Genomic DNA, 25,295 nt, shown 5'->3' on the forward strand with positions numbered 1-25,295 from the left:
ATTTGTTTTAAATTAAAACAATGTCTTAATAATAGTAATCATCTTTCCATTTCTCTTGTAACTTTTAAGTATAAAGAACATAAAATTTTTAAAGCAAAATGAAAACTGGATCACAGAATATTAATCTTAACTGAAATGTTAATTAAAATAATGTTAAAATAAAATTATATTATAATGAAGTTTTAGAAATCAAAATGGCAACAACGAAAAGTATAAACAACATTGTTGTCTGCTAGAAATGTGATAATGTTGCCGGAAATGTGTAGTGTCACGTTATGTGGTATGTGTAATATTATTCAACGATTATTTGCTGAAGTTATAAAAGTATGAAGTACAAATTAAGGTAAAATAGTATTTAAGTAATATATCAGCTGGTTCTTTAAATAATTTTTTGGCATTCTTTTGAAAAAAATTTATAGCATTTTAATATATAAGTTACTGTTCGTAATAAGAAAATTTGAATAAGAGTGAATTTTTGAAAATTGCCTAAATCACTTAAAATTGAAATATAATACGGACAAAAATAATTGTTGAATTCTGAAATTCCATTTGAAATACCGAGGAGTAATTAATATTTAGTGATGCAAAATAAGGTTATGAACTGAAGAGAAAAATGTAAATTTACTAGACTGTTCACTTTTATACAAAAATTAAACGAATGAAAATAAATAAAAAAAAATACTATAGAAGACAATTTGTTTGGAATAGTTGGTAGTCTCTTATTCTTTATTTTTTTTATTTTGATTAAAGCATATAATTAAAATATTGACTGGTTCAGAAATAGCATCTGAAAGTTGTTCTGATCTAGTATTATATTAAATACATCACATTTGTTTGTTTAATTATTATCGATATGACTGCCTAGTTTTTTTTTCTAACATAAAATTAAGTGCTGCATTGTGTTTTGTGGATATCTTATTCATTCAATTCAATTAGTTGTCAGATATGTGTGTATGAATTTTACATAATTTTTATACCAAATTGTGCTGTCTGTGTAAGACTTGCAGTTTCAATGTAAAGTTTATATTATTTTTGTTAACATATAAAATAAATAATTATGAAATATTTCACTATTAACAATAAAGTTTTAATTTCGAAAATGATTTGTTGCATTAATTTATGTCTTTGCATTTTTTTAAATGATATATTTATTTAAAAACCAGAAATGAATTTCTGAATGCATATTGACATATTTCTGAACTATAAATTGATGCTATGATAAAAATTCTGAAATAATTTTGTTTCTAGAAACAATGCTAATCATGGCACTTGGTGTTCTTTATTATTACCCTGCTGTTTATTTCCTTTCATGATAAAGTTTAGCAGTGGTAAGTTTATTTTACTCAAATAATTATATAATTAATAAAAAAAAAGGTTAAAATCAATTACATTTATTTTATAATTAATAAGTAATAAGATATTTTAATATAACGATTTTACTACATGTATATTATGTGTTAGAAACATTTATTATCTTTTATTGCATTTTAATTTTTTTAAATGTGGTGCATTTAACTATTTAAATGATTTCAGTAGATAAAAGTGTCTAAGCCTTTGTCCCTACACACACACACTTTCATCTTCATCCAGTTAGCTTGATAATGCTTGCCCTAAATTGAATATCGAATAAAATATTAAGCAAATGATTGTAATCATTATCATTTTTTTGCATGTAATAATTATTAATAATTGATCCCTCATAAAATTTTTCTTCTGAATAATATTTTATATTTTTTTTGTATACATTTTATCAAAAAGTAACCTCTAACCAAAAAAAAAAAAAAAAAAAGAACTATGTGCTGTGTTTCAAGCAAGTTGCGTCCTTTTTGTAGTTTTAGTAACTTTAAATTATTAGGAGAAATGGTTGTTTTTGACCTTTAAATTAACCAATGAGTTTTCGGTTGTTAGATGAATAGCTTCTAAACTGCAAATGTCTTGTTTGTTGATTCAATTTCTTTCTGATTTTTATATTTTTATTACTTTTCTTCATTTTTGTTAATCATCAAACTCTCTGAGTCAGAAAAGTAAGCAATCTCAGTAAAATTGAAAATATAACTTTGAAAATTAATTTTTTGGGTTGCTGCAGCTATGTAGCCTTATTAATTGAGCCAACGCTGATTGTAACATTTGTTCCACAAAGTTTTCAGAACTCCAAGTTTTATAAGGAAGTGGAAATAAATTGATTAAATAGAAAGCTAAAATCTTAATTTCAATTTATACTCTACATTCAGTTATGCATTAAATATAATAATTTTAAAATATAAGTAGGATATAAGTGCTTTATAATTAGTAGTTCCAAAAGTTTTACAGCTATAGTATATTACATTTTTTTTTTAGGTATTTACATACTTCTATTTAATATTTGTTTGTGTACATTACTTGTTCCTATTGTCCAAGAAAGTAAGAGAAATGACTATGATTGGCTGAGGGACAAAGGCTATAATTTGGTACTTTCTATACCACCTTCATTATTTATATGGCATTTCTTTTCATATAGTAAGTATTCCCTTTTTATATATTTATTAGATAGGGGGAAAAGTTTATTATTTCAATAATTTTATAATATATGTTCATTTTTTTTACAGATTTTTTGCTCATTTATACATTATGTTTGTTTGGTATTTTGTGCTACAACTACTTAGTAAAAAATTTACTTATAAAGTGTCCTGGAAGTTTTACTTATGGAGAAGCACAAGTCATATCCCAGGGTATTATGCTGTTTGTATTGTACAGCATTGCTACTTTATTAAGCAAGGTATGCACTTACATATTTTTAATTAATAATTCTAACAGTATTGTCAGAGCCAGCCTTCTTTTTTAAGAGACCTGGGAGCAAGAAACCATTTGAGGCCCAAAATTTTTTGATAAAAAGGGGGGGAGGGAATACAAACACGAGCATATATTATTATTGCATGTTTATTTAATACATGATTTTGTTTTTGCTCTTAATTACTTCAGAAAAATTACTATTTTTGCAATTTCTATTCCAATGCTTAATATAGCAAATACATTTAAGTGTTCTGTACTTAGCTTGACCAAAGATATTTCTTTGTTAATTTCAATTTGCTGAAAGAGCACTCAGCACTTGTTATAGTAACTGGCAACGTAAAGAAAAGTTTTAACACAGTTAATACATATAAAAATAATTCATTATAATTATTACTTAGTGAATAATATAGTATGTCTTATACGTTATTTACATCCCTTTCATTCGAAATTTAATCCCATAAAAAATCCTGTAAAGGCAAATAATAATTATTAATTTTGCAATAATATTTAACTTATTGCAATAATATTTTTGGCTGTTAACTGTAAATATAACCTGATTTGTTGGGGAAAACGTGCTGGCGTGCAGATTGATTCTGTCGTTGGAGTCAGCAAATTTCCAAATAAACAACTTGAAATTTAGCTAAGAAGTAGTGGTGGAAATTATTTTAATTCTAATTTATATTGATTCTTTCAATTAAGTTATTGAATCTCAATAGTAACTAATTCAACATTGCAGTAACGTCTCTTAATTGGTGACCTGGACGTGATTTGAACACGCAACCTTCTGATCTGGAGATATTTGATATTTGATTTGATATTCTGATATTTGATAGGTTTAAGCTAAATGGCCTACAAATAAATGTATCTAAATCAGTATTGGGAGCAGACCAAATTGAATATTTGGGATACCTTATTTCTGATAAAGATTCATGTCCTCTACCAGAAAAAGTGGAAGCTATAAGAAATTACAAGTTGCCAACAACAATCCATGAACTGCGTACATTCCTAGGCATGATAAATTTTTATTTAAGGTATCTGAAGGATGCTGCAAAAACACAAGCTCCTCTACATGACATGCTGAAAGGAGCAAAGAAAAAGGATCGTGAAAAGTGCAATGGATGGAAGAAGCAATAGCCCACTTTGAGAAATGTAAATCGGATCTAATGGAAGCTGCTTTATTATCTTTTCCGAGATCAGGATTGCCATTATCCCTTTGCACGGATACGTCAGACTTTGCAATTGGATCAGTGTTACAGCAGTATGAAAATGAGAGTTGGAGGCCAATAGGATTCTATTCTAAAAAACTAAATGATGCACAGAAGGCATATAGCACCTATGATAGAGAATTATTAGGAATATACCTTTCTGTAAAGCATTTCAAACATCTGTTAGAAGGCAACGATTTCATCATTTATACAGACCACAAGCCTCTCACATTTGCATTTCGACAAAAAAATGAAAAAGCATGTCCTTGACAGCTACAACAATTGCAATATATTTCGGAATTCTCAACTAACATCCAACATATTCAAGGTAAAGATTAGTTGCAGATGCATTGTCAAGAATTGAATCTGTCTCAAGTATTGACTATGATGCTACAGTACAAAAGCAAGTGGATGATAAAGAATTACAACAATTAATGCAAAATGGTTCCTGTTTACAATTTAAACTATCACTGTTACCATCAGGAAAAACACTATGGTGTGATATTTCTACATCTAATATCAAACCATACATACAAGTAGATTTTCGATTGAAAATGTTTAAATAAATTCATGGTTTTTCTCATTCTGGAATAAAAAGTACCATCAAACAGATGACTGAAAAATTCATTTGGCCAAATATAAAGAAACAAGTTGGTGAAGGGGCAAAGGCATGCATTAGATGCCAAAAATGCAAGGTCAATAGGCATACTAAATCTAAATTTGGAGATTATCAAGTACCAGATGCAAGATTTATAATGTGATACATATTGATTTAATTGGCCCATTACCACCATCAGAAGGCATGATTTACTGTATGACCTTCATTGACCGATTTTCTTGCTGGATGGAAGCAGTTCCTTTGCCAGAAATCACAGCCGCGATAGTGGCCAAGGCCTTTTATGAACACTGGATTTGCAGATTTGGAGTACCAGTAAAAATAATTACAGATCAAGGAAGACAGTTTGTCTCATCTGTTCAGAAGTTTTGCTGCAATTTGTGGTGCTACAGCAGCACATACAACTCCATATCGCCCACAATGCAATGGGAAAGTGGAACGTTTGCACAGAACCTTCAATGGTGCTATAAAAGCACATAACCACATAAAATGGATTGAATCACTGTCTACTGTACTTCTTGGATTAAGAGCTGCTCTAAGACCCGACAGTAATCTCTCCATATCTCAAATGGTGTATGGCTCAAATATCAAATTTCCAGGTGAATTTTTTGATCCACCCACAATTAAAATTGATCCTGAAACCTTTGTCACCACATTGCAAACACTGATGTATAACTACATCTAAAACTACAAGACGTCAAAAGATTTTTGAATACTACGATTTAAGATCTTGCTCCCATGTGTTTGTGAGAGTTGACAGGGTTAAGAAAATAAGTAATATAATGAAAATAATTAATATAATTCCCAACCTTATCCTGTGTTGGGAAGAAGTAAGAAATATTTCACAGTGCAAGTGAAGGGCAAGAATGTAAACATATCAGTGGATAGGCTGAAGCCAGCTTATATGTTAGTGACAGACCCAATACCTCACAAAGTAGCAACTTCTGCTAAACAACCAGATGAGAATGCAGAGCAAGAGGACCCTCAACTCTCATCTCATAATCAAAAAATTTCTAGGTATGGGCGAAGGATAAAACAGCCAATAAGGTTTAAGGATTAAAATGTTGTGTATATAGCTTGCTAATTATTTTTTTGTATAAAAATTTATGAAGTTTTAATTATACTTTGAATATGTAGATACAAGTAAAATATCACCACATTATATTGTTTCTTGCAAATTTTGAAAGTATATTCATTTTTATGTCAATGTAAAAAAGAATATACTTTCTAATAAAATTGAGATAATGTAACAAGCAAGAGTGTTGAAAGTGTGTCATATTGAATTGTGTAATTATTTGTTAGTGTATTTATTACACAGAAATATTGGGTGCAATATTGAATATATATATATAAGAATTATTGCATGCATTATGTAAGTTAAATGTTGTTATTTTTGTTCATTTTCTCCTTAGGTTCCATGCAATAAGATGAATTTAATTAAGTAATTGCCAGAACATGCCTTTCCATGTATTTTCCGTGTATCATAACTTTGTTACTGGCAAGGGAGTAATGTAAAGGCAAATAATAATTATTAATTTTTACAGCGTATATTATAAGTTTTTAAAACATTGTTGTAATTTTTAAATATTTTCCGTTAACTCATTGCAATAATATTTTTGGCTGCTATCTGTAAATATAACCTGATTTGTTGTGAAAAACGTGCTGGCACGCAGATTGATTCAGACGTTGCTGTGGTAACCTGTAAGCAAATTACCAAATAAACAACTTGGAATTTAGCTAAGAAGTAGTGGTGGAAATTATTTTTATTCTAATTTATATTGATTCTTTCAATTAAATTATTGAATCTCAATAGTAACTAATTCAACATGGCAGTAACGTCTCTTAACAAACTAATTTCTTGGATTAGGTTTTCATTTACGTTTTTGTTAGAAAACTTTTCAAAGTTTCTAGGACATTTTTCTAATGCCTGTTTTAAGTTTTTTTTTTTTGTCAGTGAAAAATTTGAAATATTTTTAAATCTATTTTCAATCTGTGCAATAAAAGTATCAATAACAGTGTAAAAAAAAAATCTATTTTCCTCTATCAAGGTTTCTATAACTTCATCTTCTGCTGTTTCAGAATATAATTTTTTTTTTTTCGAATTCGTTTTTGAGACAAATATTCTGAAATATTTTTAATTATGAGCTATTTCATTTGCTTTGTTTAAAAATGTGTTAAATTTTGAATTTAGTTTTAATTTTATTGAGTAAATTAAATGAAATCAATAACAATTATTTTCTCTTTAAATAGTTTATTGATAATATTAATTTTGGACAGTATTGAAAACTATATTATTTAACATAAGATAAATCGTATTTCTTGTATTGGATCCAATAGACTTATATCTTCTGATGCAGCATCATCATCGTTATTTGCATTAATAAATTCTTCTGGGGCATTACGAATTTGTTCAAACTGTGTATACACTGCTTTAATCGAATCTATTTTGACTTCTCAACGAGTGTAGCATAATTGTTTAGGAGAAATATTTAAATATTTTTGTAAAATTTCCCATAATTTTTTAGATACAAAAAATAATACAATATAAACGTTACAATATCAAAAAAAAAAAAAAAAAATGCAATATATTCTGTTGAAAGTGGCATCACAAATTAATAAATTAAAAGGATGTGACAGGCAAGGCACATAAATTGTATGAGGGTTTAAAGCAATTATTGTAGATTGTACACCTTTAAATTTCCCTTTCATGCTGCTACCATAGTCATGCGCCTGTTCTCTACAATTCATTTTTCTACAATATCTAAATCAAATTCTCGTAATCTTTTCAATAGAGTCTTTGCTAATCTTTCTTCAGTTACATTGGTTATTTCAATAAATCCTATAAATAACTCATTTATAGTACATCTTTTCTCCTCAAAATGTGCATTCTTAACAATGACTAAAGTTTGTTTCTTATGGGAAGTATTTGGATATTATAGTGTTTTCATATCATCTTTAATTTTGTTAATGATTTCATTTTCTAACGCAGAAATTATTTTTTCTAGTGATCTGTGTGCTAAATGATGCATAATTCTATTTTCAAATTCTTAATTTTGTTTATAAAATCCATTAGCACAGAGCCGTATTTACTTAATAATTCATTTAAACTTTAAAAATTTCCATTATTAGGCATTCCTATTATTTTATGGGTTCCTCAAAGTGGAAGATTATCACATGTTAAAAATAGAAATACATTTATAGTTTTTTTGAAATAGTAATTTAAATCATTCCATTTCCTTATTCATAGTAACTTGATTTGTTTTAACAATAGTCAAACATAAATTTAGTCACTTTAATAATTCTTTCCAAGCAATAAATGGATTAAAATGACAAATAGAACTCTCATGATCTTGAATTACACTTGGCAACTTTCTGCAGTTATTCCAGCTGCCTATAAATCATGTAGATTATTTATTTATTTTCTCTTCTTTTTGAAAATAGTATACAACAAAAACAAAATATGAAATCTTGTGTTTTTGAATAAATTAACTAGTTGCAAAACTGTGTTCCACCATTTGGCATTTTTTAAAAGCAATATGTAGTGGAAAATGGTCTACCTTCAACATTCTTAGTAAAAACTCCTTTGTGTTGTACAGGTCCGGTTTTAACACAAAACATTTTAAACTTATCAATTATAATATTTGGTCATAAACCTGGATCACTTATATTCATTTGACCATATTTGTTGTTATTTTCATTGTTATTTCTGATTCTATATATCATATTTGTATGAACATACAGTTCTTGAACAAATTTCAAAGTTACCACATTTTTTTATTGTAAAATTGTGTAATTTGTTCAATTGAAGTTTGAATTGTAATTTCTGAAGTCGAAGAAACTTCATTCCCAGAATTACTTCAGAGACAAGAAGACAGACCTACTCATGATTTCTTAAAATTTAGCTTTTCTTTTTTCTTTCCATTTAATTTTCTTTTTTGACACCTAGAGGGATATTTCCTTAGTATGGGCATGATTATATCTAACAGTATTAAACATTTTATAGTATGAATTTCAAAATACTACATGCAACCTAATTTAGTCAGAGAGGTAAATGACCAAACATCCACTTGCTCTATGTTGCACACTTGCAATGAACTATAATATATCTGTAAACATATATTTATAAACTCATCGATTTTCCCAGTTAAATTTCTTTCTCTCTTCTTTCCAACCCACTATTATTATTCAGAACATTATTTTATTTCTTGATCATGTTGGGGCCCTCTCAATATCGATGTCCTGGTGCATAGCTTCCGCTGCACCCCTCCCCAGATGACCGTCCCTGAGTATTATTTTGAGACATTGGGATTATGTAAATAAGATATGATGTAAGATGATAAATATTCTCCTTGTTGATTATTAAAATTTTTACATTTAAATTGCTTTCTAATTGATAATTTTTGTGTGTGAAATTAAAAAAAGAGAAAGGGTGATAAATTTTTTTAATATTTTTGTACACTAAACAGTTTTCAAGTTTTGCATCTCGGAATATCAAATATCTTCATCAATTTAAAAACAATTCAAAATTATGAGATTTATCCATGAATGACGGCACTAATAAGAATGAAGTTGCAATTTATTGCTGTTGTGATATCTTTTATGTAATATTTTGATGTATGGGTTTCTGGGTGATTTTAAAAAGAAAATTAATTTATTCAATAATGACCATTTCAAAATATCAAATGGTCTTATGATCTGACTGGCTCAGAAAGTTTGTAATCTGAATCTAATAGTGAACACTACTTCATCAAAATGAGCCTTAATTTAAAACTTCAAATTAATTAAATTAATAATTATTTTCATTTATTATTATCAGTTATTCAGTTTATCAGATTAGTGAAAAATTCCTGTAATGTTTACAAGAGATGAAATTGACTTGTATGAGCTTTTTTGCTTTAAAATGTTTCAAATTTAATCTTAGCATATTTTAAGTCTGATTATAATTTTGTATTATGGTGTGTGAAATTTCTTACATAAAGCGATATATAGATATTTAGTATTCTTTTCTAAAATTATAGGCAATAATAGCATGTCAAAGCAAAATATAAGAATGCTGCAATAGATATTTCTCAAGAACTTATTTTCTCAACAGCCTTATCTAAATCAGTGGAGGATTGCTTTATCCTCCCAACATCTTTGTGTATTTGTACAATGTCACATACTTACAGTCTGTTTAACTTCATAATATAACGAAGAAAGCTGAATATGCATTTTGGATCTTTTCCCACTTGTCTATTGATTTGAGAATTTTTGGTTTTGATAACAGGATCACTTTTAAAAATTTATGTTACAAATTGTGTTTTGAAGGTTTTGTGTTTCCAAACACACCAGCAGTTTATCTGTTGATAGAAAATTTTCAAAATTAAAGAGAGACTTATAATTTTAGCATGAAAATCATATATTAAAATTTATTCATTTAGATTTTTGCTAGATAATATGCTCACATATGAGAAAATTGACTTATAAACAGACACTCCATTCTTTAACAAACTATGTGCAAAATTTGATAAAGATATAGAATTCTTATTAAAAAATAATATATTTGATTTCATCTGACTAGTGTTCTTCATTTTTCAAGTTGTTGCACCCATGTGCATGCTGTTGAGCAGATTTTGATTGTTGTTGAATTTTGGTCAAAATTTGCTATAAATCTGTAATTTCAGTTTAAAAAGATCTCATTAAAATTTTAAAAGATCTTTTGACAGTTAACTTTTTATCTATATAAAGAAAAAGTAAAAAATGCTTTTAACATTTAATGTTAAATGTATAATATCAAATTTTGTGCATTGCATCAAAATTAAGTAAGTAGCAATTTAATAGTTTTTTTTCAAATGTAGTTGAGTTGAAAAACATTATATTTAAGTGATTGTGCTGACAGTTAATTTTGCAAATATATATAAAACATTATTGCCAATTTCAATTAATTGGAAAAAAAAGTTCTTCAATATAGATTTTTTTTTTTTTTTTTTTTGTATTATGTACAACAGTTTTGTGTAAATGTGATTGATTACAAAGAAATAAAGAATACTTATTAATACAATATATTCTAAATTGGAAGTGTTTCCTTTGCCTGAAAATTAAACTAAAATAAATAAAATCGAGAAAAATAACATAGAAGAAAAGGGAGAAAATGAGATAGCCAGTTTGAGATTTTTTTTGTGACTGGAAATGTGATTCTCACAGAATAGATTTTTGAAGATTATTTTCTTCTGAAATATTATGGCATTTCAGTGTTTACTAAACATAGATAAGAGTTTTTCCATTCTGTGCCGTGGCAGCTCATGCTTTAAATTTCCATGTGCACTATACTTTTGAAGATGATAAAAGTTTTTCTTGATTTCAGAATGTATATGTGACTTACAAAATGTATAATATGCATTTGTTTATTCATGATCATTAATTATCAGAAAGAAAAAGTCAATAAATATTATTAAAATAATAAAAATATAATATTATAGTAATTATAGTAATATTATTTATAATTAATAAATAATATTTTGATTAAGCCAGGAGTCCTTTAATACTATTGAATAAACCATCACTGATTGTAAGAAAATTTTCAAAAATTTTTTTTTTTGTATTTTGATAGGGTTGAAGTAATTGCTAACACTTTTGCTTAAAATAGCATTTTTTTTTGTTTTGATTTTGATAAACTAGGGTTTGTTACTCTGAAAATAATGATACAGCTTACGGCAATAATGTTTAACTGTTGATGGAAATATATTAATCAAATAATGATTTTTTACTTTTTTGTTTAATTTAGAAAACAATCGAATCATTTCCTATTTCATGTTAATGTCTATATACTAATTAGGTTATTTTCTTAATTTTTAATTCTCACTTTAAGATTTCTTTAAATCTTGTCTTTTAATATTATGTTTTAAGCTAAAGATTAATTTTAAACATGTTCTCCTATTTAAATAAATATATTAAAATTAGATAAACTAAATGTGAATTAGTGAGAAGAAGGTGAAAAAAATTAGAAAAACACAGAAACGCAAAGAAAATTTTTATAAGGCAGTGTTTAAGAATAATCAACAATGATGTGAATGTTCTGTCTTGTGTATAAATAATACTTCTAAATCTTTTTTGAATCAGGAAATGAAACAAATTATGATAAATATTCAGAGGTGCGGAAATCATTGGAATCTTGAATATGATATAACATTATTAAAGTTATTTGTGTATTTTGTAAATAAATAAATAAATATAAAACTAATGATAATCGGTATAAAGAAAATCTTGACTTAAAACAAACAGGGTTTAACTCCACATTGTCTTAAAATGCATGTGAAGATATCTATAAACCTGTATAGAAATATATATTGTGGTTTTCATTATTGATGCTGCTACTTGTGGCTATTATGTGTGTGCTAGTTTATATTGTCTGTAATTGTAATATTACTTTGAAAATGTATATAAATTTCATATTCAAACACCATGCGAAACAGTTATTTGCTGAATATATAAAAATCTGTGAACATATTATTTTAGGAACATATTTAATACATTTTGATTTTTATTTACTCTTGGTGTTTTTTTTTTATATATATTCAAGCAGAGAAGCAAAAATATTAATAATCATACTTAGAATTCTTAACTTTTAAAAATTCATGTGGTGGATTGAAATAGGAAATGTTTCTTTCATAATTTGGAATATATTTTAAAATTTATATTACTAATAATCATTGTAAAATTCTTCCGATGTATTGAAATTTTCTTAAAGAGAAAAAATATGTTTAATTTCTATTAACAGTTTAGGAAATATCTACTAAAAACATAATCTTTTCCTCCCAGATTGTCGAATTACGTAATTTTCCAGCAGTAGCAACTGTTCCCGAGTCAGTCATATGTTTACAGGTAAATTGAAAATGAACTATTTTTTAATACTTGATCTTATTTTTTAATTCTGATCATATTCTTCACTAAGCAATGATGTGTTTCTTTTATAGATTTTACTTTTAGGATGTCTTTTACTTGTGCACACTTTGTGTCTAATTCCTTCTTTGAGGCAAGGAATTAATTTTGTCTTCTGTTGTACTACATTTTCGGGCATTATGATGTATGCTTGGCATGTGACTTTGAAGAAAGATATATTCATCTGGATGTGGTTGTATTGTTTGCATGATCAAAAACGAGTATGATTTTTTTAATTTGTTAGTATTATTTTCTGTTTAATACTTTTGTATTAAGTACTCAGATCTTTCAAATGAACATTCCCTAGGGAATCTTTATGTCTTACTATTTTAACTGTTTATATAGTCATATTCCACTTACATTTAAATAGCCATTAAACTTTATAATATTTTTTCAGGTTTTTCTCATTTTATTTTGGCTTCTGTCTACATTTTCTTCTGTCACATTTGTTATTTGGGTCAACTATAAACCGAATTATAAAGCTTCAACCCTTGTTAGGAAATATTTCCACTTAATTATATGCATTATCTATGTGCCTGGTATATTTTATGATCTTGATCTATTAAGACTTGCATCAGGAATTGCTTTGACTGCTTTCATTGTTTTAGAGGTAATAAGTTAAATTATATTTTGATTTATATATTAAAATTTAGTAAACTTCTAACTTTTTTCTATTTTTTTATAATGTACCTACACTTTATATTGACATAATATGGAACTGTGAACAAGTTTTTTATTCTGAATACTATTTTTTTTCACTTGAAAGCCCTTTTATTTGTGATAAAATTTGCTTCTATATGTATTCTTCACATTTTGCACCTGAATTTATTTATATTGTTAATTTTTCTGGAAGTTTCACTCTTAAATTATGATTTGACATTTTTGTTTTTGACTAAGATGGTCAAACATGGGCAGAATTTTCTTAAGTAAAAATATTTTTGATTATATATTTACAGAATTAACTATGGATTGAACTGAATGCATTGAAGTTTTTACTATTCTTAAGCCATTTGCAAGCTTTTTATAATTTAAAAAAAAACCTAAGAAGAATGCAGCATGAAAACATTCCTCACTCTATAGTTATAATTCATAACTTTAGTTAGTATATTGTTCATATTAACTTTCTAATTTAATATGCATTCCCTATCAATTAAAATGTGCTTTTTTAGAATGCTCAAAAATTATTTTTTCCTACTGTTATCAAAAAGCGATCACTGAATGTGTCCATTAAAAAGAAAAGGAAAATAAGTAAGGGTTTCCAATACTTATTTTGTCTGATTCTGACTATAGTACGAATTCTAGGAAAACTTGAAATCTTTGATGTAAAGGAATAAACATTTGTTGTTGAATCATATGTTACTTTTAGCTTCCTTTCTATAAAGTCTTTTTTTAATTCAGAGTGTAAATTTTATTTTAAATTAAGTTTAGCTTCATATTTTTTATAGTGAATATGATCATTAAACAAAATCATTAAGTGTAAAAAAGAATTTCAGTTTAATAAAAGATGCAGATACTAAGTTAAAAAAATAAGAATCTTGGCAAAAAAAGTATTATTAACAATTTTGAAAATTATTATTTATACATATAAAAATCTTTAATTTATGTTTTAAAAAGAATTCTTTAAAGTTAAAAATTTAACTACAGTACACTCCCGATTATCCGCGGAATTGGGTGGCGTGGCCGCCGCGGATAACAAAAATCGCTGATAATCCGAAAAAAGCTAAAAACGAGTATAGCAAAAGAGAAAAAAGTCATTCCAACTTTGAAAAATCGTTTTATGTACAATAAAACGTAAAATAAACAGCAGGAAATGTTTAACTAACGCTTAATATTTTAGTATATCACTCAAAACTAACCTATAATGCATTTTGTTAATGAAAACAGAAAAGTGCTTTGTACTTACGGGAGGCGTCAAGGATACACAGAAAATTAATACATATGTACTGTTTTAATTCTGTAATGTATTATGTAATTACAAAAGCAAAGCTGTAAAACTACACCTTTTTGAAGAAATCAGTCATTTGTGTTTGCTTCTTGCTTTGGAAGCATTTTCTCTCTGCTTGTTAACATAAAAAAACTTCGTGCGGCAGGCGCGGATAATCCGCTCCGCGGATAATCGGGAGTCTACTGTATGCATAATTGTTTTTATTTAGAAAATGATGAAAAATATGCAATATGTATTTCTATAAATTGAAATTTCTATATATTGAATTTTTATTCTAGACCTACCATTTCAATATATATATCCATTAATAGCTATGGAATTTCTGTAGTTGATATGGAAACTAGTTGAAAACTACAGAATTATGGATATATAGAGAAAAACTACAGAAAATTACAAAAAGCAGTGAAAATACCTTCTTCCTGAATCCTTGCTCACAGCAATGCTGCTAGTAAAGAATTTTTAGCATAGTTAGAAAAAACAAACAAACACAATCTTGCACTAGCATGAATGCAAAAATGCTGGCATCATTCTTCGTTATAAAAATGAATATGGAAATATGTTATGATGTTAAATTGAGCAGTGATGACTTTAGAAAAGCAAAAGTTCTTGTTATTTAACGGAACAAAATTGTTAATGTCTCACAAATATATTGATTTTATGATCAACAAAATCTTGTTATATGTGTGTTTTTTAAAAAATTATTTCATTTTTATTATTTTATTTATTATTTAGTCAACAATAAATGTTTTTAAAATAATTTTGAATAATGTTTGAAAATATTTGTTTTAACTTATTAAAATTCTTTGGAAATAACTATTTTTCAATAATTTGTTGTTATTATGTTATATGTAATATCTTGCTAATAAGTGCTACTGACTGGGTAACCGTGTTAGGGGGTATGATATATAGAAATTTATTGGTTTTTTTTGTTTTGTTTTTGTGCTATGAGAAATTTATAATTTACATTTTTTTTTTCTCTTTATAGATGTTTAGAATCCTTAATATACCAATAATTGGCCCTGCTATCAAAAGTGCCTTTGAAGTTTTTCTTGATGAGAAAGATTCCGGTGTTTTAATTTTAACCAACATCTATTTATTGATAGGTTGTTCCTCCCCTATTTGGCTGACTGGATACATTTCTGGAACAAAAGGTATGATCTTTCTGGTAAACAGATTGTATATTTTACTTTTATTTTAAAGAAATGTTTGATTAAGCAGTTTCTTTTGTTGAAAGAGAGGTACTTGAATAATGTCTGAATTGCATTTCAGTAATATGATAAAAATGAATTTTATAAGTGAAATAATTTATAGTGGCATAGCGTCCAGAGTCTTGGAGAACTCTAAAGGGGCAATAAATTAATGTTTATGTCATTTCATAAGGGAGTAAAAAAAAGATTGCTATGATTTATCCATTATTTATCTTCAATGTTTCTTTAGCAATTATATATATTTTTGTTTTAAATTGATTTGAAATTTTTTTAATGAAATAAAAATAATTATATACATTTCATAGCTGTAAGTTAGAAAGAAATTTTTGTCACTGGTTAAATTTATTACTTATGTTTATAAAGAAAAAAAAAACCCGAAATATATAATGAAATACAGATATATACAAGCTTGTTTTTTTTAAATGTTTTAAGTTTCAAAAATTTTATTCCATATGAATATCTGCTAACATAAACTAATGACTACAAATTATTATTGCATTTTAAATTATAATTACAAAGAATGCTTAATTAATTATTTTTGGGAATGTATGATATTTGACTCAATTATTAGTTTTATTTAAAGAAAGCTTATTAATACTCATACAATGATGATGCAGTTGAGAAAAAACAAACAAACAAACCTATATTTTGATTGGTTAGTCGAATCCTATCTCTATATGTAAAAAGATAAATTGAATTTTTTTGTATTTTTTATGAAAAACAATATACTAGGCTTATGTACATATACATTCAGTATCATTCTTTTCAGAATTTATCAAACTTGTATATGATATTTTTGTAATTTCAAAATTTTGTATTTTAAAATAATTTGCAAACCATAACCATTTTTATCTGTAAATGGCAGCACCAATTATCTAAGTATTGTACAGAAAAGTTGATTTGGTAGTTAGTGAAGTAACAAAACCATCGTTTTTAACCATTGTTTCACAGAAGGGGGTTGAACCTTGCTAATAAAAATATCTTATTAAAGAATACTAAAAAAGTACATTTATAAAAGATGTTTTTACAAGTTCATCTTTATTATGCCATGCTATGCATTTCAAATTTAAATTCAGCATAATTTTTTGTGAATAAATTATTTATGACTTGAAATGAAATACAATTTTCAAAATTTATGTGTGTAGCATGTTTACTAGCTTAATACAAACATCTTGAAGCCTATATAAATCATTATCAGTGGATATAATGTTGCATTTTATTGATCCTCCATTAGATCCTTGTACCTCAGTTCTGTTTTAAGATTTGATAAATTATAAATGTGTTCATGTTGATGTTGTGTATTAATTTGAATGCCAGAGTAATAGTTAGGTTGTAAAAGGATTGTACTATTACAATAGTTTGTAAATAGAAGACTACTCAGAGAAATAAAATAACATTATTAATGAATTTACCACTATTTTTATAATTACTTTCATTCCAAACTAAATTTTTAATTCTCATGATCAACCATTTGATAGATTTTGATATTTACAGTATACTGTATTGGCATGATTCAACTTTTTTTCATGGAATTATTTTCTATCAAAATGCCTTATCATCCCTTAAGAAAGTAAAATTTATTTTGTACATTAATTTTTTTCACACTTTAACCAATTAAAGTTGAAGATATAATGTATGATTTATACAATTAATTCTATGATTAACTTGTAAAAATGTTCTTAAGCAGGATATCACATTTCCTTACTTAGTGGAATTATATCAGTAGGATTTGGTGATGCAGCAGCTTCTATGGGTGGTACATTTTTTGGAAAACATCATTGGGCAGGTTGGTATTAAATGAAAGATATATTAAATTTTATATTTTGTAAAAGATAATATATAAAATATTGAAAGATTCAATTTTGTTAATGTATAAATTGTTTTTATAGGTTCAAATAAAACATTTGAAGGCAGTATTTGCGCAGTTGTTACTCAGTCAATTGCATCATTTTACTTTTTGGTGCTTGGTAAGTAAATTTGAAAAAGCTCCAATTAACAAAAAAATTTATGATGAAAACTCTCCACACTTTAAATGTTTGTTTAGTAACTACATTTTATGTGTATTTACTAACATTACAAGTGTTTTTTTCTTTCTTCATTACAAATTTCTCTTTAGATAACTCTATATTTTTGTAAACACATAGCCTGTAGAGGGGGGGGGGAGGTGCAGCTTCAAACAATTTTATTGCAGTTTTTTAATTATATGACAGGCATTAATATCGATTTTGGAAAAAAATTTAAAAAAACTTTCTTATTATGCTAAAAGGTATATTTGTGTTTTCAGATTTGTTTGTAAAACATAGTTAGTTATTTACAGGAATTAGAACTGCTTCAATTTAATCATTCTAAAACAATTTTTAACAAAGGGTCAGGTGCATATAAAATATTTTTTAGTAATAATTTTTTTAATTAAAAAAAATTCTCACTTTTTTTCTTTTTATGATAGGTCATGAACTCTCGTTGTACAATATTACAATCATTATTATAGCAGTGTTACTTACATCACTTATAGAAGCCAAAACTACTCAAGTGGATAATCTGGTTTTACCTTTGTTTATGTTTTCTTTTCTTTGTTGGATTCATTAATAAAATGCTTTTTATATAATGATATAATTGTGAATGTATGGTTTTAATATTTATATTGTGTTGTTTGATAATAAATGTATATATTATATTAATTGTTTCATTTTACTCAAAGCATTAAAAAAATATTCTTGTCTTATAATATTTGATAATTAGTTTATGTCAAATTTTAAAGTTTGTGAGAGGTAAAATTTTGAATAATACACAGATAAAAAGAGTTATTGCATGTTTAAAAACATTTTATTTTATTTAGTAGTGTTATTTAAAATATCTAATTTGATTTTTACAAATTGAAAAGGATAAACTAATTGAATAATTCTTATTTATTTGAGTAGTTAGATATAGTTACAACTATTTAATTTCATTATTAATAATAATGAATTCCTGTTATTTTCATTTACAGAACCTGCAATAAGTATACAAATGCCTTTTTTTTTGAAATCTATAAATGATAAGATGAAGCAAAATATATCATTTAATTTAGTAATGTGTCTCTTAAAATGCAGGTGAATTTAATTTATTTAATCACCTATTTTCAGATTCTTGAACTACAGTTCTCCTTGTTTCTTCTTTTGCACGTTAAAATGTTTTTTTGGTTATTTGATATAAAGCAATCAAATATTTGAGAAAAAAGATTTAGTTATTTCAATAGAAACAAATGCGAATTCTCATAACACTTTTTACCAGTTAATATCATAATCATATACACAAAGATTTTCAGCATTTCTTTTTAAAAAAAAGTACAAAATTCAAACCAAAATATATCTTTAAAAATAAGTTGGTTTTTAGAACTATTCTATTATATAATTTTATTATATATTTTAATTCTATTATATATTTTGTGCTTTTAAAAATTATATTTATACAAGAAAATATTTTTTCTGACTGTCAAAATTAGAGCAGAATTACAATAGTAATACAGAATAAATAAATATTTAGTGTTGTAAAAGTGTCATCCACTCAAGGAAATTAAAAGAATAACTTGTTTTATATATTTAAATTCAAATATCTACAGAATTACTTTAATGTGTATCAAAAAGTAGTTAATTTACTAAAATTTTAAATTATATATAGATAGATAGATAGATAACTAAAAGAATTTAAACTTATCTTTCTGTAATTTATTACATTAATAATTAAAATATAACAATCTTACTTGGAATGTAATAGATAAGATTCAAAGTGGAATTTTACCATATATTTTTTCCCAATTTTGAAGTATTCATATAATATAAAATAATCATAAAAATACAAAATCTTTAGCATTTTGTATTTTACATCAATATCTAAAAAATATATTTAATGTACAATTCTGCTAAAATTACTCAGCCTCACGAGAAGAATATATTCATACTCATAATTTTCTCCACAGTGAAAGAAAATTCAATTGGTATTATTGGATCCTGTTCATATTTAAGTAATATTTGCCCATTTACATCGGCATTCTGGAAAAGAAAAAGCAAATTTAATTAGATAATTAAGCAAAATACAAATCTATCATCATTTGTTATATCTATGATAATGAAATTAGGGCATAACAGAATAAAAATGATTAAAAAAATTATGCAATTGGCTAATTTATAATTTTTTTTAAGAGTTGGTGTTAAAGCAAAGAAATAGTATAGTCAAGAGTTCCGATATCTATACACCAATATGTAGAATATATTGTTCTATAAAATTGTTCTTACTCTGTCAATTCACTGGAAAAAAAAAACCTTTTGAAATAACAATAAAAAAACGTTCAAATAAATTATGTGCATTCATACAAATGTTTATAGACTTAAAACATGGAAATAAAAATGAGCAAATAACTTTAAGAGATTGGAAAAATTACAGCATTCAAAATATTACTGATAAGTAAACAAGTGACACAAAATTATTTTATATCATAACCAACAATTTACAAGTGAAATAAAACTACCAATGTTTCATTTTAAAACAGCTTTCATATTCATATAATTAACATGTTTGCATGAAACTATTAGAAATGATTTTGACTAGAAATCTTTAGTAGCAATATTTATTTATTTATTTGAAGCAAATGCACTACAGAGATTAACACCATTTACAGAGTACATTAATCAAAAATACATATCACAAAGCATATTAAAACATATATAAAGATAGAACTGAGAAGATCAATGCAATCGATTGAACCATTGATAACCTTATAAGAGAAGAGAATACAAGAAATATCTCATCTAGAATACAAACTAGGGAAATAAACCATATCACTTAGATAAGAGGATATATCTTGGGAGTAAAATTCACTTTTCTTGTAAAACAAATATTGCAAGAAACAGGTTTAAATAGATTTAATAATTTGAATTTTGTTATAGCAATTTGGATTCTAAATAATGCTACAATATTCCAAACAGGATCTAACATGAGCATAATATAAAAACTTCAAGACAATTTTACTCAAAAATTCCCCATTTTATGTTTGAAAATTCCAAGCTTACAATAGCTCTGAAAACAAGGAGTCAATATGTTGAGAAAAATCAAGGTTAGTGTCAAAGAGGATACCCAAGTCTGTAATTAATATCAGCATGATAATACAAGTTCATTAATTTTATAAATATGATTTAAAGGTTGAGCTTTTCTAGTATACTAATAATGCAGCATTTATCAATGTTCATGTGTAGTTCGTTCCTCTTAAATGTCATAGGTGTATCTATGTACCATTTAAAAAGAGAATCAATATCTTTCTGTAGACAGACAGCATTGAATCCTTTAAAACTAGATCATCTTCAGTGCCAAAGAATTAAGACTAAATTCCAATCTTATGCTTCTTGTCACATAGGTAATGAAAATCCTCTTGAAAACTTCTATCTGATGTATCAATTTTGTCTGAAGAGTGTCTGATTATAGAACTCTTTGGCAGATTGAAAGAAGATCAGATTTATCATTCTGAAAAAGACAACAGTCCTCCTTCTTACTTTGATTTCTCAACAGAAACGGATTCAAAATGACTATCTTTATTATATCAAAATGTTCATGGTTTATGCACCAAAATTGTATAATTCTTTAGTTCTGTGGCTTCTATAGATTATGCTATGGTTTATATTACAAAGACATGGCCTTATTACACTAAAGATTCTTTACATCTATTTGATGCTCGTTATTATTTGTTACAATTTATATATTTTTTTAAATCATGGTCCCTCAGCTAATACTTGAATATGGGATGTGGGATGCTGTTGTTATGGCTATCAAAAAATATCTTTCGTGCTTTTGTAAATTGGACATTCCTGGTTTAGATATTGAAGGTAGTTAGATTTCAATAAAGATAAATCACATACTTTTATGTTTTTTATTTTCCGCATTTCTCTTATGTGGACATGTCTGTTACATTTTTTTATTGTTTTGAAGGGTTAGTTTCTTATGATAAAAAATTTAATTTGGTGATTTCAATTTATCTAAATATGATGCAATAATCAATTGCTAAAAACACAACAATCCAATTGCTTATGAACTGTCCAATTTTATGAACCTTTTCAATTTATATCAATATAAGAATATTCATAACTGTAGTAATAAACTGGTTTGATTTTGTTTGATGTAGATTCAAATGATATTTCTGTCTTATTACAGTGATAGTCCTTTGGTAACTGAAGATAAATATCATCATGCATTGCCAGGTTCTTTTGGTTCTGTATATTTCTACTTCAATAAGAAGAACATGAATATTTATAGACTCTGTGATTTTAAAAAACAGATAAAAAAAAAACTGTAGTATTTGTTTTGCGAGACTGATAGGAATTTGTTACTTGATTTTATTGACATAAATGATGCAGTTTTTAGCTTTTATAATCATTTAGATAATAGTTTTAGCAGAATTATTCCTTTGAGAAAAAGTATTACTGGATAATTTCTCTTCTGGTATTCACTGGAGTATATAAATAAATTTCACACTGTTTACCAACATGTAGCAGAACTATTTTATTTTGACTCATTAAATTTTATTGAAGATTATCTTGTTTTAAATTGGTACATATATATTATAAGGATTTACATATGTGATCAGCAAAAGATGTGTAAGTAATGGAAAATTGAACAAATAACTTTTAATATATAAAGATAAAACATTTAAACAGATATTTACTATATTTTATAAATGTCAAGATCTTTAAGTATTCTCATGTAGCTTCTTGCTGCACAACTGTGAAATTACCAATTGTAATGAAAACTGACAGCAGTAACCATGATTGATATCTTAATAACATTAATTACTTATAAAAATTTTATGACCCAGAAAGTTAATTTTCACTATATGAAAATATTTCTACATATTATACATATTTCTACATATTATACATATTATTATACATATTTCTTCCTCTTTCAAGATCTAATTTATAAAATAATCATAAACATTTGATCTATCTTTTCTGCACAAAAATCTAAAAATTCTAGTATTTAAATATAGTAAAACATTCTACATGCAAATAACATTTACATAGAACAATAATCTAAAGGAATTTTTCTAACTCTTCCAATCTTCAGGTGAAATTACATAACACTTTTTATACAAAAAAGAAAAGGAAAAAAAAAAAAAAAAAGGACATAATTTTTATCTTGTCTAAATTTAGTTTAGTTTTGCTTGAACATGGTTTCAAGAGATGAAGGGACTTGAATAATATACTATTTGTGATATTACACAGTTTTTAAACATTTCCCTAGTTTTCATAAAGTTCAATTTTTATGTACATATATCCAAAATTCAGAAAATAAAAAAGTAAAAATTAATTAAAAATTTTTTATTGTGCAACCAAATTTTTATTGGTAAATACATATTTCTCTTATAGGTGTGTTTATTTTTATACTTTAGTTTCTTTTTCTTATTCAGTCATAAACTTTAACAAATAAGAGTACAGAATACAGGAAACACAATACAGAAAGTTTAATTTAAAGTTAATTTTTTAATTAAAATAAATTAAAAATTAGTTATTTTTTCAATAAAAAGGTACTACACCAAGTCAAAAATATAATTATTATACTCTGTTTCACCCTAACTTGGCAGTAGTGTATATTCTAGGCATGCCGAATCGCAGTCGTCGTCAGGGGAACAGGGTTACTTTAAAGTACAAAGTTACTAGAAATGCAGATCACTGGCGAAACTTTTTCGCCAAATAGTAAATATTTATTTACTTTATCATATTATCACTTTATCGGAGAATTAATTGTTTCCTTATTTTCATTATTTTTTCAATATTATTGACACATTATTTTAATAAATCATTAAAGTTATTTCATTTCGTTTCACCGTTTCTCAAAAGAAAACAATATATCTTTCAATATTCTGTAAAGCGTAGTTCGGCTAATGTTTTTCGAAAATATATCTGTATCATCGTTCACATCTTTTTAAACTTTATCTAGTGTTGGGATCTCATTTCTGCGAAAAAAATGCATGGATTTTTCGCCAAATACAGAATAATGTAAAATCATCATATTTTACAAGACCTGAATGTTTATCTACTGAGCAAGGTCGCTTCTTTCCAGGGGTACTTAAAGGATGCCTTTATTTCTTTTTTCAAAAGGAAAACTGTTAATTGCGAAACATCTGTAAGATGCGAAACTTTATCAACGATTTGATTGATAGAATCTTAAGGGTTTTCTCGGAGTCGAGAATAAACATTTAATATGTTTTTACATGTTGCACTTTCTGTTGGTTTCACTCGTCTTGAAGGGTGTGCACAGCGTAGTCGGTGAAAACACTTTCTCTTTTTCAAACATTTTAGAAGTGAATAGAAATGACGAATCGAATAAATATTCACCAAACAAAACTAATAACTACTAATGCGATTAATAGTATCAAAAATATCAGCTGCTAAAAAAGCGAGAATAAAAAAGTAAGAAGGATGATAATGGTTGCGAACTGAATGAAGTTGAGCTGGCGGAGACGTAAAAGAAAAGCGCGCCAAATATTTAACCTTAAAGACCGGTTCTAGCCAAAGTGGAATTCATTATGTCAATCTTTTAGTTTTATTTGTTCGCTTTATTTACAAAATACTTAACATGTAAGCACTTCTAACTTGAGAATAATTTTAAATACATATTGATAAAAAAAGGATTTCTGTAATCTATGATATTATTTGATAAATTTCAGCGCATTTTAACTATTTTAAAGTCGGAATTGATGGGGAACTCTTTCCCAACGCGGAGCGTCACATTTTCTACCTTTTACAATACTGCCAAGTTAGGGTGAAACAGAGTATAGTATTAATTAGCTTATTTTTAAATTATTCAAAATTTAAGTTGTACAGATATGTATACCTGTATTTAACAGCACTTTCACAGATATAGTGCATAATCCACCATTGATTGTTAAAAATGATAGTTACATTTGTAATATCTTATAAATGTAAGTATTGTAATATTTTTACATAGCTAAAATGCATTTAATTAATGGTTTAAATATACAGAAAACATTATGTAAATAATAGTTTCAATTTCAATTTTTATTTAAGAATAAAAGTGTAGTAATATAAAAAAACACCCAATTAACAATAATAAAACAATAAATTAATGAAAATAATTTATTGTTTTATTAACACGGATTGCAATACCTTTACACCGAATACCAGTATTTTGAGCCATTTTACAATACCGGTATTCACAAGTTTAAATACCGTTTTTTCGGTATTTACTACAAATTTTTTAAATTGTCTCCACTATATGTTCAGGGATCGCCAACATAGCAAAATAGTATACATTTTTGTTTTTATGTCTCCCTAATGGGTGAAATTAATTAGACTGTGAATACAAAGTTGCATCCTACAATCAAGAGAAGTGATAAAATACTGTTTGACAATGGATTGTAAAACCCTCCGCGCTTTTGCGTATGTGTTAGGATGGGTTTAATTTGACAAAATAGGGGTGAGAGGAAAGAATTAGATGTTTATATTTAACAATGAAGACTCGTGGTTTTATGAGACGTAAACATTACAGATAATTAGTAATACAGATGAAAAAAGTTACTAATGCACAGTAAAATATTTCAGAGCGATTTTTATTTAATATAAGGGACATAAACATTAAATTATGAAGAA

The 25,295-nt window shown here is 26.2% G+C and overlaps 2 protein-coding genes across 5 annotated transcripts in view; one reads left to right on the forward strand and one right to left on the reverse strand.

The window, feature by feature from the left end:
* The first annotated feature begins 230 nt into the window (after window positions 1-230).
* Window positions 231-18,293, forward strand: LOC129961948 (dolichol kinase-like). 3 transcript variants are annotated; one of them, XM_056075594.1, is made up of 11 exons: window positions 231-343; window positions 1,249-1,328; window positions 2,338-2,496; window positions 2,586-2,755; window positions 12,388-12,450; window positions 12,543-12,728; window positions 12,905-13,117; window positions 15,438-15,603; window positions 17,348-17,446; window positions 17,550-17,627; window positions 18,107-18,293. In XM_056075594.1, the coding sequence occupies exons 1-11, from the start codon at window positions 327-329 to the stop codon at window positions 18,244-18,246; spliced, it is 1,371 nt and encodes a 456-aa protein (XP_055931569.1). In that variant the 5' UTR covers window positions 231-326; the 3' UTR covers window positions 18,247-18,293. The 3 variants fall into 3 exon arrangements, with proteins under 3 accessions (XP_055931569.1, XP_055931571.1, XP_055931570.1); XM_056075595.1 differs by having other exon boundaries at window positions 249-280; XM_056075596.1 differs by lacking the exon at window positions 12,905-13,117.
* A 1,206-nt stretch (window positions 18,294-19,499) lies between these two features.
* LOC129959849 (mucosa-associated lymphoid tissue lymphoma translocation protein 1 homolog) overlaps window positions 19,500-25,295 on the reverse strand; it is a 37,930-nt gene continuing 32,134 nt past the window's right edge. For both annotated transcript variants that reach the window (XM_056072743.1, XM_056072747.1), the window contains exon 17: window positions 19,500-19,688. In XM_056072743.1, the coding sequence (XP_055928718.1) occupies window positions 19,575-19,688 (114 nt within the window). In that variant the 3' untranslated portion in view covers window positions 19,500-19,574. The remainder of the gene's footprint in view (window positions 19,689-25,295) is intronic.

Source organism: Argiope bruennichi, chromosome 2 (genome assembly GCF_947563725.1).
Source record: "Argiope bruennichi chromosome 2, qqArgBrue1.1, whole genome shotgun sequence".
NCBI classification, from domain to species: Eukaryota; Metazoa; Arthropoda; class Arachnida; order Araneae; family Araneidae; genus Argiope; species Argiope bruennichi.

Excerpts from the sequence above, each read along its gene's own strand:
- LOC129961948 (XM_056075594.1), top strand. Across the intron at positions 17,447-17,549 it reads TGGAAAACATCATTGGGCAG|GTTCAAATAAAACATTTGAA; the intron begins GTTGGTATTAAA and ends TTGTTTTTATAG. Across the intron at positions 17,628-18,106 it reads ATTTTACTTTTTGGTGCTTG|GTCATGAACTCTCGTTGTAC; the intron begins GTAAGTAAATTT and ends TTTTTATGATAG.